This window comes from Oncorhynchus clarkii, unplaced genomic scaffold (assembly GCF_045791955.1).
Source record: "Oncorhynchus clarkii lewisi isolate Uvic-CL-2024 unplaced genomic scaffold, UVic_Ocla_1.0 unplaced_contig_2114_pilon_pilon, whole genome shotgun sequence".
Taxonomy (NCBI): Eukaryota; Metazoa; Chordata; class Actinopteri; order Salmoniformes; family Salmonidae; genus Oncorhynchus; species Oncorhynchus clarkii.
The window spans coordinates 2845-21681 of NW_027258966.1; the positions used below are offsets into that span (position 1 = coordinate 2845).

The window sequence follows — 18837 nt, forward strand, 5'->3', positions numbered from 1 at the left end:
GGTCTACATTTTTTTTCTGAGGTCTTGGCTGATTTCCTTTGGTTTTCCCATGGAGTCAAGCAAAGAGGCACTGAGTTTGAAGGTAGGCCTTGAAATACATCTACAGGTACACCTCCAATTGACTCAAAGGATGTCAATTAACCTATCAGAAGCTTCTAAGCTTCTAAGCCATGACATCATTTTCGGGAATTTTCCAAACTGTTTAAAGGCACAGCCAACTTAGTGTATGTAAACTTCTGACCCACTGGATTTGTGATACACTGAATTATAAGTGAAATAATCGGTCTGTAAACAATTGTTGGAAAAATTACTTGTGTCATGCACAAAGTAGATGTCCTAACCGACTGCCAAAACTATAGTTTGTTAACAAGAAATGTGTGGAGGGGTTGACAAACAGGTTTTAATGACTCCAGCCTAAGTGGATGGAAACTTACGACTTCAACTGTATGTACCAGCTCACACTGGGAACCAATTTGCACTGTAGGACCCTTCCCTGGTGGTCTAGTGGTTAGGATTCGGCGCTCTCACCGCTGCGGCCCGGGTTCGATTCCCGGTCAGGGAAATAGTCTATGCTCCTTGTTTACTTGTGCAACCTGTCACTATGAATTTAGTAGGTTGTCGCACATATGTACCACTTCAAATTGCAAACTGATTTGCCCTGCAGTGTCCTTCCCAGGTGTTCTAGTGGTGCACCAGACCCTCCTGCAGCAAAGCACCCCCACAACATGATGCTGTGCTTCACGGTTGGGATGTGTTCTTCGGCTTGGGAGCCTCCCCCAGTTCGATATAGGACTCGTTTGCCTGTGGATATAGACCATTTTGTACCTGTTTCCTCCAGCATCTTCACAAGGTCCTTTGCTGTTGTTCTGGGATGGATTTGCACTTTTCGACCCAAAGTACGTTCATCTCTAGGAGACAGAACGAGTCTCCTTCCTGAGCGGTATGACTCCTGCGTGGTCCCATGGCGTTTATACTTGCGTACTATTGTTTCTACAGATGAGCGAGGTACCTTCAGGCGTTTGGAAATTGCTCCCAAGGATGAACCAGATTTGTGGAGGTCTACATTTTTTTTCTGAGGTCTTGGCTGATTTCCTTTGGTTTTCCCATGGAGTCAAGCAAAGAGGCACTGAGTTTGAAGGTAGGCCTTGAAATACATCTACAGGTACACCTCCAATTGACTCAAAGGATGTCAATTAACCTATCAGAAGCTTCTAAGCTTCTAAGCCATGACATCATTTTCGGGAATTTTCCAAACTGTTTAAAGGCACAGCCAACTTAGTGTATGTAAACTTCTGACCCACTGGATTTGTGATACACTGAATTATAAGTGAAATAATCGGTCTGTAAACAATTGTTGGAAAAATTACTTGTGTCATGCACAAAGTAGATGTCCTAACCGACTGCCAAAAATATATAGTTTGTTAACAAGAAATGTGTGGAGGGGTTGACAAACAGGTTTTAATGACTCCAGCCTAAGTGGATGGAAACTTACGACTTCAACTGTATGTACCAGCTCACACTGGGAACCGATTTTCACTCTAGTACCCTTCCCTGGTGGTCTAGTGGTTAGGATTCGGCGCTCTCACCGCCGTGGCCCGGGTTCGATTCCCGGTCAGGGAACTACTCCTTTGCTACATGTTTACTTGTGCAACCTGTCACTACGAATTTAGTAGGTTGTCGCACATATGTACCACTTCAAATTGCAAACTGATTTGCCCTGCAGTGTCCTTCCCAGGTGTTCTAGTGGTGCACCAGACCCTCCTGCAGCAAAGCACCCCCACAACATGATGCTGTGCTTCACTGTTGGGATGTGTTCTTCGGCTTGCTGTGTTCGATATAGGACTCGTTTGCCTGTGGATATAGACCATTTTGTACCTGTTTCCTCCAGCATCTTCACAAGGTCCTTTGCTGTTGTTCTGGGATGGATTTGCACTTTTCGACCCAAAGTACGTTCATCTCTAGGAGACAGAACGAGTCTCCTTCCTGAGCGGTATGACTCCTGCGTGGTCCCATGGCGTTTATACTTGCGTACTATTGTTTCTACAGATGAGCGAGGTACCTTCAGGCATTTGGAAATTGCTCCCAAGGATGAACCAGATTTGTGGAGGTCTACATTTTTTTTCTGAGGTCTTGGCTGATTTCCTTTGGTTTTCCCATGGAGTCAAGCAAAGAGGCACTGAGTTTGAAGGTAGGCCTTGAAATACATCTACAGGTACACCTCCAATTGACTCAAAGGATGTCAATTAACCTATCAGAAGCTTCTAAGCTTCTAAGCCATGACATCATTTTCGGGAATTTTCCAAACTGGTGGTCTAGTGGTTAGGATTCGGCGCTCTCACCGCCGCGGCCCGGGTTCGATTCCCGGTCAGGGAACTACTCTTTTGCTACATGTTTTGTGCAACCTGTCACTATGAATATGGAAAGTTATCGCACATATGTACCAGCTCACACTGGGAACCAATTTGCACTATAGGACCCTTCCCTGGTGGTCTAGTGGTTAGGATTCGGCGCTCTCACCGCCGCGGCCCGGGTTCGATTCCCGGTCAGGGAAATAGTCTATGCTCCTTGTTTACTTGTGCAACCTGTCACTATGAATTTAGTAGGTTGTCGCACATATGTACCACTTCAAATTGCAAACTGATTTGCCCTGCAGTGTCCTTCCCAGGTGTTCTAGTGGTGCACCAGACCCTCCTGCAGCAAAGCACCCCCACAACATGATGCTGTGCTTCACGGTTGGGATGTGTTCTTCGGCTTGGGAGCCTCCCCCTGTTCGATATAGGACTCGTTTGCCTGTGGATATAGACCATTTTGTACTGATGTGTGGAGGGGTTGACAAACAGGTTTTAATGACTCCAGCCTAAGTGGATGGAAACTTACGACTTCAACTGTATGTACCAGCTCACACTGGGAACCGATTTTCACTCTAGTACCCTTCCCTGGTGGTCTAGTGGTTAGGATTCGGTGCTCTCACCGCCGCGGCCCGGGTTCGATTCCTGGTCAGGGAACTACTCTTTTGCTACATGTTTACTTGTGCAACCTGTCACTATGAATATGGAAGTTTATCGCACATATGTACCAGCTCACACTGGGAACCAATTTGCACTGTAGGACCCTTCCCTGGTGGTCTAGTGGTTAGGATTCGGCGCTCTCACCGCCGCGGCCCGGGTTCGATTCCCGGTCAGGGAACTACTCTTTTGCTACATGTTTACTTGTGCAACCTGTCACTATGAATATGGAAGTTTATCGCACATATGTACCAGCTCACACTGGGAACCAATTTGCACTGTAGGACCCTTCCCTGGTGGTCTAGTGGTTAGGATTCGGCGCTCTCACCGCTGCGGCCTGGGTTCGATTCCCGGTCAGGGAAATAGTATATGCTCCTTGTTTACTTGTGCAACCTGTCACTATGAATTTAGTAGGTTGTCGCACATATGTACCACTTCAAAATGCAAACTGATTTGCCCTGCAGTGTCCTTCCCAGATGTTCTAGTGGTGCACCAGACCCTCCTGCAGCAAAGCACCCCCACAACATGATGCTGTGCTTCACGGTTGGGATGTGTTCTTTGGCTTGGGAGCCTCCCCCTGTTCGATATAGGACTCGTTTGCCTGTGGATATAGACCATTTTGTACCTGTTTCCTCCAGCATCTTCACAAGGTCCTTTACTGTTGTTCTGGGATGGATTTGCACTTTTCGACCCAAAGTACGTTAATCTCTAGGAGACAGAACGAGTCTCCTTCCTGAGCGGTATGACTCCTGCGTGGTCCCATGGTGTTTATACTTGCGTACTATTGTTTCTACAGATGAGCGAGGTACCTTCAGGCGTTTGGAAATTGCTCCCAAGGATGAACCAGATTTGTGGAGGTCTACATTTTTTTTCTGAGGTCTTGGCTGATTTCCTTTGGTTTTCCCATGGAGTCAAGCAAAGAGGCACTGAGTTTGAAGGTAGGCCTTGAAATACATCTACAGGTACACCTCCAATTGACTCAAAGGATGTCAATTAACCTATCAGAAGCTTCTAAGCTTCTAAGCCATGACATCATTTTCGGGAATTTTCCAAACTGTTTAAAGGCACAGCCAACTTAGTGTATGTAAACTTCTGACCCACTGGATTTGTGATACACTGAATTATAAGTGAAATAATCGGTCTGTAAACAATTGTTGGAAAAATTACTTGTGTCATGCACAAAGTAGATGTCCTAACCGACTGCCAAAACTATAGTTTGTTAACAAGAAATGTGTGGAGGGGTTGACAAACAGGTTTTAATGACTCCAGCCTAAGTGGATGGAAACTTACGACTTCAACTGTATGTACCAGCTCACACTGGGAACCGTTTTTCCTTCTAGTACACTTCCCTGGTGGTCTAGTGGTTAGGATTCGGCGCTCTCGCGGCCCGGGTTCGATTCCCGGTCAGGGAACTACTCTTTTGCTACATGTTTACTTGTGCAACCTGTCACTATGAATATGGAAAGTTATCGCACATATGTACCAGCTCACACTGGGAACCAATTTGCACTGTAGGACCCTTCCCTGGTGGTCTAGTGGTGGTTTAATGACTCCAGCCTAAGTGGATGGAAACTTACGACTTCAACTGTATGTACCAGCTCACACTGGGAACCGATTTTCACTCTAGTACCCTTCCCTGGTGGTCTAGTGGTTAGGATTCGGCGCTCTCACCGCCGCGGCCCGGGTTCGATTCCCGGTCAGGGAACTACTCTTTTGCTACATGTTTACTTGTGCAACCTGTCACTATGAATATGGAAAGTTATCGCACATATGTACCAGCTCACACTGGGAACCAATTTGCACTGTAGGACCCTTCCCTGGTGGTCTAGTGGTGGTTTAATGACTCCAGCCTAAGTGGATGGAAACTTACGACTTCAACTGTATGTACCAGCTCACACTGGGAACCGATTTTCACTCTAGTACCCTTCCCTGGTGGTCTAGTGGTTAGGATTCGGCGCTCTCACCGCCGCGGCCCGGGTTCGATTCCCGGTCAGGGAACTACTCTTTTGCTACATGTTTTGTGCAACCTGTCACTATGAATATGGAAAGTTATCGCACATATGTACCAGCTCACACTGGGAACCAATTTGCACTATAGGACCCTTCCCTGGTGGTCTAGTGGTTAGGATTCGGCGCTCTCACCGCCGCGGCCCGGGTTCGATTCCCGGTCAGGGAAATAGTCTATGCTCCTTGTTTACTTGTGCAACCTGTCACTATGAATTTAGTAGGTTGTCGCACATATGTACCACTTCAAATTGCAAACTGATTTGCCCTGCAGTGTCCTTCCCAGGTGTTCTAGTGGTGCACCAGACCCTCCTGCAGCAAAGCACCCCCACAACATGATGCTGTGCTTCACGGTTGGGATGTGTTCTTCGGCTTGGGAGCCTCCCCCTGTTCGATATAGGACTCGTTTGCCTGTGGATATAGACCATTTTGTACTGATGTGTGGAGGGGTTGACAAACAGGTTTTAATGACTCCAGCCTAAGTGGATGGAAACTTACGACTTCAACTGTATGTACCAGCTCACACTGGGAACCGATTTTCACTCTAGTACCCTTCCCTGGTGGTCTAGTGGTTAGGATTCGGCGCTCTCACCGCCGTGGCCCGGGTTCGATTCCCGGTCAGGGAACTACTCCTTTGCTACATGTTTACTTGTGCAACCTGTCACTACGAATTTAGTAGGTTGTCGCACATATGTACCACTTCAAATTGCAAACTGATTTGCCCTGCAGTGTCCTTCCCAGGTGTTCTAGTGGTGCACCAGACCCTCCTGCAGCAAAGCACCCCCACAACATGATGCTGTGCTTCACTGTTGGGATGTGTTCTTCGGCTTGCTGTGTTCGATATAGGACTCGTTTGCCTGTGGATATAGACCATTTTGTACCTGTTTCCTCCAGCATCTTCACAAGGTCCTTTGCTGTTGTTCTGGGATGGATTTGCACTTTTCGACCCAAAGTACGTTCATCTCTAGGAGACAGAACGAGTCTCCTTCCTGAGCGGTATGACTCCTGCGTGGTCCCATGGTGTTTATACTTGCGTACTATTGTTTCTACAGATGAGCGAGGTACCTTTAGGCGTTTGGAAATTGCTCCCAAGGATGAACCAGATTTGTGGAGGTCTACATTTTTTTTCTGAGGTCTTGGCTGATTTCCTTTGGTTTTCCCATGGAGTCAAGCAAAGAGGCACTGAGTTTGAAGGTAGGCCTTGAAATACATCTACAGGTACACCTCCAATTGACTCAAAGGATGTCAATTAACCTATCAGAAGCTTCTAAGCTTCTAAGCCATGACATCATTTTCTGGAATTTTCCAAACTGTTTAAAGGCACAGCCAACTTAGTGTATGTAAACTTCTGACCCACTGGATTTGTGATACACTGAATTATAAGTGAAATAATCGGTCTGTAAACAATTGTTGGAAAAATTACTTGTGTCATGCACAAAGTAGATGTCCTAACCGACTGCCAAAACTATAGTTTGTTAACAAGAAATGTGTGGAGGGGTTGACAAACAGGTTTTAATGACTCCAGCCTAAGTGGATGGAAACTTACGACTTCAACTGTATGTACCAGCTCACACTGGGAACCGTTTTTCCTTCTAGTACACTTCCCTGGTGGTCTAGTGGTTAGGATTCGGCGCTCTCGCGGCCCGGGTTCGATTCCCGGTCAGGGAACTACTCTTTTGCTACATGTTTACTTGTGCAACCTGTCACTATGAATATGGAAAGTTATCGCACATATGTACCAGCTCACACTGGGAACCAATTTGCACTGTAGGACCCTTCCCTGGTGGTCTAGTGGTGGTTTAATGACTCCAGCCTAAGTGGATGGAAACTTACGACTTCAACTGTATGTACCAGCTCACACTGGGAACCGATTTTCACTCTAGTACCCTTCCCTGGTGGTCTAGTGGTTAGGATTCGGCGCTCTCACCGCCGCGGCCCGGGTTCGATTCCCGGTCAGGGAAATAGTCTATGCTCCTTGTTTACTTGTGCAACCTGTCACTATGAATTTAGTAGGTTGTCGCACATATGTACCACTTCAAATTGCAAACTGATTTGCCCTGCAGTGTCCTTCCCAGGTGTTCTAGTGGTGCACCAGACCCTCCTGCAGCAAAGCACCCCCACAACATGATGCTGTGCTTCACGGTTGGGATGTGTTCTTCGGCTTGGGAGCCTCCCCCTGTTCGATATAGGACTCGTTTGCCTGTGGATATAGACCATTTTGTACTGATGTGTGGAGGGGTTGACAAACAGGTTTTAATGACTCCAGGGGCCTGTTGCACAAAACTAGGATAAGGGATTAAGCCAGGATATCTTGGTGATCCTGGCTCAATTGATCCGTAATCCGGTTGCACTAAAGATGGATAGGGGGCAGGAGGATATGTTATGGTATAAATTACCATGGAGATTTATTCTGTGGAGCTAGCCTGCTCCAGACCAGGCTAAATTCCAGGATCTATTTAATCTCATCCCTAATGTCAGTCAGCAGTCACCACAAATGGAAACCAATAGTTATTTCACTGCTCACTATACATTGTTATCACATATAACTAGACCCACTGTTATTTAAACGTTTGTGATCATTAATTTCAATGATTTTGGATAAAAAATGATTTTTAGATGATGTTGCTATCATTAGATAATTTACAGTTTCCCATAGACTATAAGGCTATATATAAAATGCTAGAATATTAGGGCCACAGAGGGGAAAAAAACACAAGTCATAATATTGTAACCAGTTGTTTTAAAGGAGGACAGTTGTTAAAATGACAGATGTGGGGCATTTCGTGAAATTGTACTTCAGTATGGTTTCATAAACAAAGACATGCTGATGTGCCAGAATATTAAGTATCACATTGTCATAAGTATCAAAACTGTAAAAACAATATGTAGCTTTTCTGCAGAAAGAACCAGCCTCATAAATTTATGACTTTATCCTTTTTCTTCAGTGTGGCCCTAGTACTCTGTCATATAAACAAATACACATTCCATATGAATATAAAAACACAATGTGTAACATTATGTTCCTTTATTGAATAAGGACAAAACAAAGCAGGTAAACCATCAGCTCCTTTCAAAACTGAAGTCACAGTGACTCTACAAGATGGAAAGCACAGAATCTAAGCATATTATACAAAATGATACATATACAGACCTTTGAATGTGTATAACACACCCTGCATGTCTGCACACTAAAATAAATGCAGGACAAATCCATACACATCACCTGAACAGACAAATGAATGGATGCAGTAGCCTCCCTGCAGCCTTGTATTACACACAGTATACCGCACAAACATAAGAGGCCAAATTCGTCAAAAAACGAACCCAAAAAAACCCAAATTCCTCTGCCACCGCAGGACATATTTAACCAAAATTGAAAGCACACATACTAACTAAAATAATTCAACACATATTGGTCCCTCAGCAGCCGACCACTGTCGTCATCAGGGAAGATTGCCGGATTGTCCCAGTCCATGGCTGGTGGCACTCTGGGGGCCCTCTCCTTCCTCAGGCAGGCCACATTGTGAAGGACAGCACAAGCCACAGTAATATCACATGCCCTAACAGGGCTGACCCTTAATTTGTGAAGGCAGTGAAAGCGTGCCTTCAGGAGGCCAAAGGTCATTTCAACTCTGGCCCTGGTCCTGGCATGGGCATGGTTGTAGGCCTGCTGTGCTTCCTGGGGGTCTGTGAAAGGTGTCAGGAGAAAAGGCTGGCAGCCATACCCCCTGTCTCCCAGCAACACACCAGAGAATTCACCTGTCAACACAAAATCTCATCATTACTACCTCATAAACACAGTGATATTCTTGACACAGCCATGATGGTTATAAATAGGGGTTGTGTGGCTTACCTTGTGATAGGCACTGATAGATTTCAGAGGCCCGAAAGATTCTGGAGTCATGGACTGAGCCAGGCCATTTTGCCACAACATTGCTGATCACACAGTCAGCATTGCAGACCATCTGAAATCATAAGATGAGGAATATTACACCAATCAATGCACATCACTGGCAATGCAGAGTGTTCGTCAATGGACAATATCAAAAAGTTATGTTCACCTGAACATTAATGCTGTGAAAGGATTTCCTATTCACAAAATCGGCCTCATGGGCACCTGAGGGGGCTTTTATCCTTATGTGTGTGCAGGCACCTTCTGGGTACAATATATGCTTGTGCTTTGTTAAATATTAGTCAGGGACCATACCATTCTGCAGAATGTTCTTGTATTTGATTTTGACCTGCTGCCATGTCCGTTTTGGCCCGTTCATGTTTAATCTACACACACACACACACACACACACACACACACACACTTAATGGAGTCACACTGCAAAAAATTACTTGGTATTTTTGTCTTGTTTTCAGTAAAAATATCAAAAATTTTATCATAGCTTTATACAGTGTGATGGAGTTACTTTACACAATTTCACTCATATCTGCAGTGCATTTCAATAAAAAAAATTAACCGTTTCATAATTACAGTACAACTGCATTTTTGGAGATGTGAATTAAATATTTGAATTGTAATTGTGATGTTTCAGCGGAGCGGTGAGTGTGTAATTGTGCACTACTTACGCATTCAGGCGGTCTGCAATACTTTGCCACGCTTTTTCTCTTTGCTTTATCACTGTGGCGGTGTTGCCTTTCTTCTTAATTATATCTTTTACCTCCTCGTATGCCTCCATGAGGATTTGTGCTTCCGACGGGGAAAAGTACGCGGCTCTAGTTGCCATGGTAAATCAGTTAATCTGTGATCTGTGGCGGGGTCTATTTGAGTGAGCCGTGAGCGCGCACCTATCCAGGATTGGTTTCACCTGGCTTAATGAATCCGTGTCTGCTCATCCTGGCTTGGTCTTTGTGCAACCAATTAAGCCTGGACGCACATGTTTTGGCTTCATTGAGCTCAGCTGAGTCATTTATCCCGGATGTCTTAATTCTACTTTTGTGCAACAGGCCCCAGCCTAAGTGGATGGAAACTTACGACTTCAACTGTATGTACCAGCTCACACTGGGAACCGATTTTCACTCTAGTACCCTTCCCTGGTGGTCTAGTGGTTAGGATTCGGCGCTCTCACCGCCGCGGCCCGGGTTCGATTCCCGGTCAGGGAACTACTCTTTTGCTACATGTTTACTTGTGCAACCTGTCACTATGAATATGGAAGTTTATCGCACATATGTACCAGCTCACACTGGGAACCAATTTGCACTGTAGGACCCTTCCCTGGTGGTCTAGTGGTTAGGATTTGGCGCTCTCACCGCTGCGGCCTGGGTTCGATTCCCGGTCAGGGAAATAGTATATGCTCCTTGTTTACTTGTGCAACCTGTCACTATGAATTTAGTAGGTTGTCGCACATATGTACCACTTCAAAATGCAAACTGATTTGCCCTGCAGTGTCCTTCCCAGATGTTCTAGTGGTGCACCAGACCCTCCTGCAGCAAAGCACCCCCACAACATGATGCTGTGCTTCACGGTTGGGATGTGTTCTTTGGCTTGGGAGCCTCCCCCTGTTCGATATAGGACTCGTTTGCCTGTGGATATAGACCATTTTGTACCTGTTTCCTCCAGCATCTTCACAAGGTCCTTTACTGTTGTTCTGGGATGGATTTGCACTTTTCGACCCAAAGTACGTTAATCTCTAGGCGACAGAACGAGTCTCCTTCCTGAGCGGTATGACTCCTGCGTGGTCCCATGGTGTTTATACTTGCGTACTATTGTTTCTACAGATGAGCGAGGTACCTTCAGGCGTTTGGAAATTGCTCCCAAGGATGAACCAGATTTGTGGAGGTCTACATTTTTTTTCTGAGGTCTTGGCTGATTTCCTTTGGTTTTCCCATGGAGTCAAGCAAAGAGGCACTGAGTTTGAAGGTAGGCCTTGAAATACATCTACAGGTACACCTCCAATTGACTCAAAGGATGTCAATTCGCCTATCAGAAGCTTCTAAGCTTCTAAGCCATGACATCATTTTCGGGAATTTTCCAAACTGTTTAAAGGCACAGCCAACTTAGTGTATGTAAACTTCTGACCCACTGGATTTGTGATACACTGAATTATAAGTGAAATAATCGGTCTGTAAACAATTGTTGGAAAAATTACTTGTGTCATGCACAAAGTAGATGTCCTAACCGACTGCCAAAACTATAGTTTGTTAACAAGAAATGTGTGGAGGGGTTGACAAACAGGTTTTAATGACTCCAGCCTAAGTGGATGGAAACTTACGACTTCAACTGTATGTACCAGCTCACACTGGGAACCGATTTTCACTCTAGTACCCTTCCCTGGTGGTCTAGTGGTTAGGATTCGGCGCTCTCACCGCCGCGGCCCGGGTTCGATTCCCGGTCAGGGAACTACTCTTTTGCTACATGTTTACTTGTGCAACCTGTCACTATGAATATGGAAGGTTATCGCACATTATGTACCAGCTCACACTGGGAACCAATTTGCACTGTAGGACCCTTCCCTGGTGGTCTAGTGGTTAGGATTCGGCGCTCTCACCGCCGCGGCCCGGGTTCGATTCCCGGTCAGGGAAATAGTCTATGCTCCTTGTTTACTTGTGCAACCTGTCACTATGAATTTAGTAGGTTGTCGCACATATGTACCACTTCAAATTGCAAACTGATTTGCCCTGCAGTGTCCTTCCCAGGTGTTTTAGTGGTTCACCAGACCCTCCTGCAGCAAAGCACCCCCACAACATGATGCTGTGCTTCACGGTTGGGATGTGTTCTTCGGGAACTACTCTCTCCCCCTGTTCGATATAGGACTCGTTTGCCTGTGGATATAGACCATTTTGTACCTGTTTCCTCCAGCATCTTCACAAGGTCCTTTGCTGTTGTTCTGGAATGGATTTGCACTTTTCGACCCAAAGTACGTTCATCTCTAGGAGACAGAACGAGTCTCCTTCCTGAGCAGTATGACTCCTGCGTGGTCCCATGGTGTTTATACTTGCGTACTATTGTTTTTACAGGTACCTTCAGGCGTTTGGAAATTGCTCCCAAGGATGAACCAGATTTGTGGAGGTCTACATTTTTTTTCTGAGGTCTTGGCTGATTTCCTTTGGTTTTCCCATGGAGTCAAGCAAAGAGGCACTGAGTTTGAAGGTAGGCCTTGAAATACATCTACAGGTACACCTCCAATTGACTCAAAGGATGTCAATTAGCCTATCAGAAGCTTCTAAGCTTCTAAGCCATGACATCATTTTCGGGAATTTTCCAAACTGTTTAAAGGCACAGCCAACTTAGTGTATGTAAACTTCTGACCCACTGGATTTGTGATACACTGAATTATAAGTGAAATAATCGGTCTGTAAACAATTGTTGGAAAAATTACTTGTGTCATGCACAAAGTAGATGTCCTAACCGACTGCCAAAACTATAGTTTGTTAACAAGAAATGTGTGGAGGGGTTGACAAACAGGTTTTAATGACTCCAGCCTAAGTGGATGGAAACTTACGACTTCAACTGTATGTACCAGCTCACACTGGGAACCGTTTTTCCTTCTAGTACACTTCCCTGGTGGTCTAGTGGTTAGGATTCGGCGCTCTCGCGGCCCGGGTTCGATTCCCGGTCAGGGAACTACTCTTTTGCTACATGTTTACTTGTGCAACCTGTCACTATGAATATGGAAGTTTATCGCACATATGTACCAGCTCACACTGGGAACCAATTTGCACTGTAGGACCCTTCCCTGGTGGTCTAGTGGTTAGGATTCGGCGCTCTCACCGCCGCGGCCCTGGTTCGATTCCCGGTCAGGGAACTACTCTTTTGCTACATGTTTACTTGTGCAACCTGTCACTATGAATATGGAAGGTTATCGCACATATGTACCAGCTCACACTGGGAACCAATTTGCGCTGTAGTACCCTTCCCTGGTGGTCTAGTGGTTAGGATTCGGCGCTCTCACCGCCGCGGCCCGGGTTCGATTCCCGGTCAGGGAACTACTCTTTTGCTACATGTTTACTCGATTCCCGGTCAGGGAACTGCTCCTTGTTTACTTGTGCCACTATGAATTTAGTAGGTTGTCGCACATATGTACCACTTCAAATTGCAAACCTATCAATACCACTATAAAAATATATTATATGCCATTGTGTGCTTTTGAATAAATCTATGGTTAATGCTACATTTATGACATGAATACAAAAATATCCTCCTTCGACACGGATTTGAAACAGCGATCTAAGGATATAAGCATTCACCGTTCTGCAGTCCTCCGCTCTACCAACTGACTTCATTTTTCCTCATTTGTGAGTTAGCTTGGATTGTTTTTTAATTAGGAAACTGGAAATGCACGTTTGTTCTCTATCGGGGAATGTGCGAACAACAGGCAAATGTATATCTTTTAGGCGCATTTCCAGGGGTAGGAAAAGGTAGGAAAAGGTTCCTTTTTCGATCCGGATTTCAGCATTTACGGTTCCGGTCTTCCGCTCTAGCAACTAACTGAGTTATGGATTTTAGAGAACTGTGGATAAACTTGAATTGTTTTGAATTCTTCTGTATGATTGGATTCGTACACCTTGACTTTTCTTTGAGAAACTGGAAATGTACATATTATTCTCTATAGGGGGATGTGCGAACAACAGGTAAAAATATTTTGATGAAAAAGAGTCCTCCTTCGAGCCGGATTTGAACCAGCGACCTAAGGATTTCAGCACTTTGCGTTCTACAGTCCTCCGCTCTACCAACTGAGCTATCGAAGGGACATGGAAAAATTCTTGGAGCAAAAGGTACATGTTTGTATCGTAGCGTTGAGTTTAGTCTTCTCTACCGGATGTTGATCAACGTCAACCATTCAGCAATCGTGAGATTTCCGTGTATTGAGCCCTCGTCAGAACTGTCGACATGTCTCCAAACGGGTCTTTCCAGGCACAACTTTCTTCAATTATGGAGACGCTGACGACGTCTGCCGTTGCAGAGATTACAAAACTGGTCGATTACAGTTCTGCCCTTCTATTCTCGGAGATATCCCGACAACAGGGAGAGAACGACGCTCTTCGGAAGGCATTGTACTGTATGCAAATCGAGCTCGGGACCGAGAGACCAAAGCGGGGCACCTCTTCTGTTGATATATCTTTAGAAGTTCAGCTTTGCGACGAGATCCGTAAGTTGAGTGTGACGATGTTCTCTTGTAGCGACTGTAGCTAGCTCTGTGTAATCATGCATGTTGAAAGTCACTATAAGTAGCAAACATCACCCTTTTATTGTTGTGTGCAGAGAATAATAAAGGCGTGGGGGACCACAGGTTTCCGGACAAGCAGTTGGTTGTGAGTGAGAGGCACTATGGAGTGGATGCTGCCATCGAATTGGGAGAAACCAGTGCACCGCAGCGCAGAACAGTGAAGGAAGAAGTTGGTTGACACTCATATTTATGGTGTCTGGTCCATGAACTGCTGCATGTCAATGTTGGCCTAGCTATATGGATGGTGTATTGTATAAATTTATTATAAGACTAGGATGGAACAACACCTTTTATTATGGTCTTGTTTTACCAAATTTCCCACTTTAAAAAAAATCTTTAACGGCATATTGACAACCAATGAATAGCGAGTGTAGCAGTCCATGTTTTCATACCACATTAGAAACCCAGTGTGTCAGAGAGAAAAGTATTGATCTAAAATACGAAGGTCCTGTCGGTCAGTGGCAGTCACTCACCCACGTTGTTCAGTTTGTGTCCACATACAACGTTAGCTTTGGAGTGCAATGGCTTGAATGTTATAGAAGTGGTATAATGATAGTTTAAACATTTAACCTCCTATTTGTTGCAGTGTCCTGACGTGAAACAGGTCATTTTACAACCAGACCCTAAAGGTGAGGACAGGCCGGAGGAGGTTGTGGAGGCTAGTCACCCGGAGGAAGCAGAGCACATCATTATCGGTGGAGAAGGAAATGGTAGTTATATCTGACAATACTACTAACACTGTGATCATGTTGACAGTGTTCTGTTGTGTGAACTGCACTTTTTCTACCTGTGTTTACTGGCCCTTCTCTATTTGAATATGTGCATGTATGTATGCTAGGAGCCGCAACCAACATTTCCCAACAGGGATAAACCAGTTGTTAGCTTATCTATCTTATCTTATGTTAAAACCGACTTTAAATGAAAACTAACTTGAATGTTAAAACGCATGTTGTTCTGATACTTCCCACTAAACTACGTTGTCATTGTCAACAAATGCTCAAAAACCGTCACTTGACTCTCACTGTTTCTGCAGGTGGCCTGTCCCTAAAAGATGATTTCCAGGCCATGGACGAGAGCCAGTCAGAGGCGTACCACAGCTCCACAGCAGAGCCCGAGGAAGAAGACACCAGCCAAGACTTCAGCGAGGAGCTGGAGATGTGGGTCAAGTCTGAGCCGGGGTCAGAGAGCGACACCCCCAGCTTCACCCCCAGTGTCGCAGAAAACAAGATGGTCGACCACCTCACGGGCAGGGAAATGCACGCCTGTTCATACTGCAACAAACGCTTCAACTACCGTAGCCAGGTGATAATCCACGAGCGGGTTCACACGAGGGAGAGGCCGTTCGTCTGCAAGCAGTGCGGCAAGGGTTTCTCCCAGATTAACAACCTCAAGAAGCACCAGCTCTGTCACAGGGGAGGGGAGGGGAATCACGAGTGCGGGGAGTGTGGAAAGGCGTTCTGCCACACCCAGAGCCTGAAGAATCACATGGTGGCAGCTCACGGCTTCGGTTCAAGGTTGGACTGCGAGACGTGCGGCAAGACGTTTCACAATAAGAAAGCTCTCATCGCACACTCCACCAGTCACAGCAGGGCTTTTGGCTGCGAGATATGCGGGAAGGCTTTCGGTACGAAACAAACTCTTAAGACCCACCAGTTCACTCACACGGGGGAGCGTCCGTTCATCTGCAACTACTGCGGCAAGAGCTTTGCCTACCTCTGTAACCTTAAAACTCACAAGAGGGTTCACACTGGGGAGAAACCCTTTGGCTGTGAGCTGTGTGGCAAGTGTTTCACTCAGAAACACTGCCTGGAGAAACACTTGTGTATAGATTAAAGAGCTGTAGATCTACAGAGTAACTGCAGCAAACTACCGTCTATGTTTACTTGTTGGCACCAAATGTTCCATGGCTGTAACGTTCTAATCTGCGTTCTGACTAGAATGTTGTGGTCTTGTAGTCTGGGTACCAGTCTGTTTAGCTAACGTTCCACTCCTTGTGCTATGGGCCACAGAGACTGGCCTTTCTTCAATCTCAGCGTTTAATATGCAGCTGGATTTTGTGAGGAGTTGCTGATTTGTTGTTGGAAATAACGTTATTGTTTGGCAATGGCACAGAGTACAAGGAGTGGTATGTTAGCTAAACAGACTGGTACCCATGCTAGTGGTCTTGTGCTATCATGGGGGGAATTCTAAACCTAAAACCAAGTTTGTTGAACTCTGTGTATTCTATTGCTTTGTTGAGGAGACTTGAGTGTTTCTAGTAAAGTGTCTACATGTGTGTGGGACAGATTGACCTGTGCATACATTTATTGTTTTTTCTTATAATATCACATTGTTATTTTAGGTCATTTGATCAATGTTTAGTTAAATTTTAGCTGACATTTTAATTTGCACGATTACGAAGTACATCGACAGTTACTACTACAACTTCTATCATTACTGTGGCGGTAACAATAGTGTGAGGGGATTGACACACAAAGCCAAATCACCCCTTCACATTCTGATTGGACAGAAATAGATCTCCCCCCTGTTGAGTTAGGTTTCTCTCAAAGTTTATTGGTCGTCACTAGCTTCCACAGCTACAAAGTCATAAACCCGCCCGTTTCTACAGTTTCTCTTTTTACATTTTGATTTTAAACCTAACCACACTGCTATTCTTATACCTAACCCTAACCTTAACATGAAGAGCAAAAATGAAAATACATACATTTTTACGATATAGCCAGTTTTGACCTTGCGGCTAGTGAAAACAAAGTTTATTCTGATCAAGGTCATTTTCCCTACTGACCTTTTTTACTGTACTACAAATATTAGCCTACATATATTTTATTTGTTTGTTTTAACAAATGTAATTTTGACAAATCAGCTGGTATTCACTGTGTACATTATATCCAATCCATGCTTTAACGTTGTAATGATAAAATATTGTGTTCTGTCCTGATTCTGTCCACGTATATAGCATAACATATACTGTTGTATTTCATTGGGAAAACAGTTCTTGACCATACGTATTTCACTTGGTCTGGGTATTAAGTGTTGCTAGAATAACTTTGTATTTCTTTCACTTTCATCTTAAAGCTGCAATCAGCAGTTGAAACAATAACAAAGCGTCCGAGCCACCCCTGTTTTTGGTAACAAAGCACAAGGAGGGGGCTGAAGTAATGTACCAACTCTCAAATTCATAGACAGAGCTATGGATGCAAGGACTGACCAACCGTGATATCAAAATTATATTTTTAACCATGTTTTGAGGCTATGTAGTGTTTGTTTACATTTACTTTGTTTACAAACATTGGGATTTTTAAAAAGTATCTATTTGGTGTTCTTGGGGTAAAAAAATTGTATTTGGGGTTCTGATGAGGTATGACAGTTGAATCTAGCTCATGAGGCATTTATAGGTTATGTTCTTCAAGAATACATATTCATTTATACGTCCAAAATGGATGTAGCAACTGCGGATTGCCCTTTTAAAAATTGACATGCAAATCATACTTCTGTGGTTGATAAATCAGAATAGATCGCAGAGAGTACCAGTATAACAAGCACTCCGCACTCTGCTGTGCCCACTCACGCTCTCATAAACCATTCAAGCCTGGTAGGTGGCGGAGGCGAGCTACACACTTTTCTGTAACGGGTACCAAATGGAAGATGCTGGAACAGAGCCAAGATACGGTATAGAATCACTGGCTGAAGTAGAGGAACTTTCGGGGAGTCGGTAGCCTAAATAATTGCATGAGATGAGTTCAATTGGATATAAAATGTACAATTAATGTGATAGCAAGCAATGTAGATAAATACAGCCACTGCAGTAACTAATTGAAAAGCCTGACTAGCTAACTTGATAACTAATGCTAACTTACTGTCCTCGTGGTATGACATGCTAACTATGCAAGTAGCTAGTACACAGGTTAACAGCTTTTATTACAACTAGCAAGCTATAATGTTTTAGTTTGCAAAATTACTTTAGCTAATGGTAGCTTATCCTCTCTTAATGCAGCCAACAGTATTTCAAGTGGACAGCATGCATTTATTGTGTAGTTTGTGTGTGGCAGGCTTACAATGATGGCAAACAACAACATTTGTGTTTTGCTGAACCTGGTGCCAGAGGTGGTACGCAGCTGGAGGTTGAATGTTTGAAGGGGTATGGGACTATAAAATGTTTGGGAACAACTGCCTTAGACAATTACCCCCTCCACAAAAATATACCATATGTTGAATGCCTAGGCCTAGTTTAAAAAAAAAAGTTATCTGATGGAATTAAATGCATATAAATAGAATGGCATTCCCATTCAAGTTAATTAACCCATTCTATTCATTAGCCATTTGTTTTAACTAGGCAAGACCGTTAAGAACAAAGTATTATTTATAATTACAGCCTAGAACAGTGGGTTAACTGTCTTGTTTAGGGGCAGAATGACAGATATGTATCTTGTCAGGTCAGTGATTCGATCGGGCAACCTTTACAGTTTCTAGCCCAGCCCTTTAACCACTAGGCTACCTGCTGCCCCAAGAACCCACCTGTCGCCCCATTTAAAACAATTTGATTGCCGAAATCTGATCAGATAACATTGGCCGGGTGATTGGACAGATGTGAGTTCCCAGAGTTACTTTTATTTGGTTAGTAAATTATACTGCTTACAGTAGAACCCCGATTT

General features: G+C 44.4%; 1 protein-coding gene and 3 non-coding genes across 4 annotated transcripts; 3 read left to right on the forward strand and 1 right to left on the reverse strand.

Moving 5' to 3' along the window:
• The first annotated feature begins 1548 nt into the window (after positions 1 to 1548).
• trnae-cuc (transfer RNA glutamic acid (anticodon CUC)) lies at positions 1549 to 1620 on the forward strand. Its single transcript has one exon. It is a non-coding gene; the product is annotated as a tRNA-Glu (tRNA).
• A 3943-nt stretch (positions 1621 to 5563) lies between these two features.
• Positions 5564 to 5635, forward strand: trnae-cuc (transfer RNA glutamic acid (anticodon CUC)). The gene has a single exon. It is a non-coding gene; the product is annotated as a tRNA-Glu (tRNA).
• A 7982-nt stretch (positions 5636 to 13617) lies between these two features.
• On the reverse strand, positions 13618 to 13706 carry trnay-gua (transfer RNA tyrosine (anticodon GUA)). The gene is given in 2 exon segments: positions 13618 to 13653; positions 13670 to 13706. It is a non-coding gene; the product is annotated as a tRNA-Tyr (tRNA).
• LOC139399240 (zinc finger protein 391-like) lies at positions 13701 to 17123 on the forward strand. The gene is made up of 4 exons (XM_071144759.1): positions 13701 to 14107; positions 14221 to 14354; positions 14772 to 14895; positions 15219 to 17123. Exons 1-4 carry the CDS (start codon positions 13849 to 13851, stop codon positions 16016 to 16018), a joined length of 1317 nt encoding a protein of 438 aa, XP_071000860.1. The 5' UTR covers positions 13701 to 13848; the 3' UTR covers positions 16019 to 17123.
• Positions 17124 to 18837: the final 1714 nt, after the last annotated feature.

Coding starts and splice junctions, on each gene's coding strand:
- LOC139399240 (XM_071144759.1), top strand. CDS start 13,849: ATGTCTCCAAACGGGTCTTTCCAGGCACAACTTTCTTCAATTATGGAG. Junction 14,108..14,220: donor TCAGCTTTGCGACGAGATCC/GTAAGTTGAGTG, acceptor TGTTGTGTGCAG/AGAATAATAAAGGCGTGGGG. Junction 14,355..14,771: donor GCAGAACAGTGAAGGAAGAA/GTTGGTTGACAC, acceptor TATTTGTTGCAG/TGTCCTGACGTGAAACAGGT.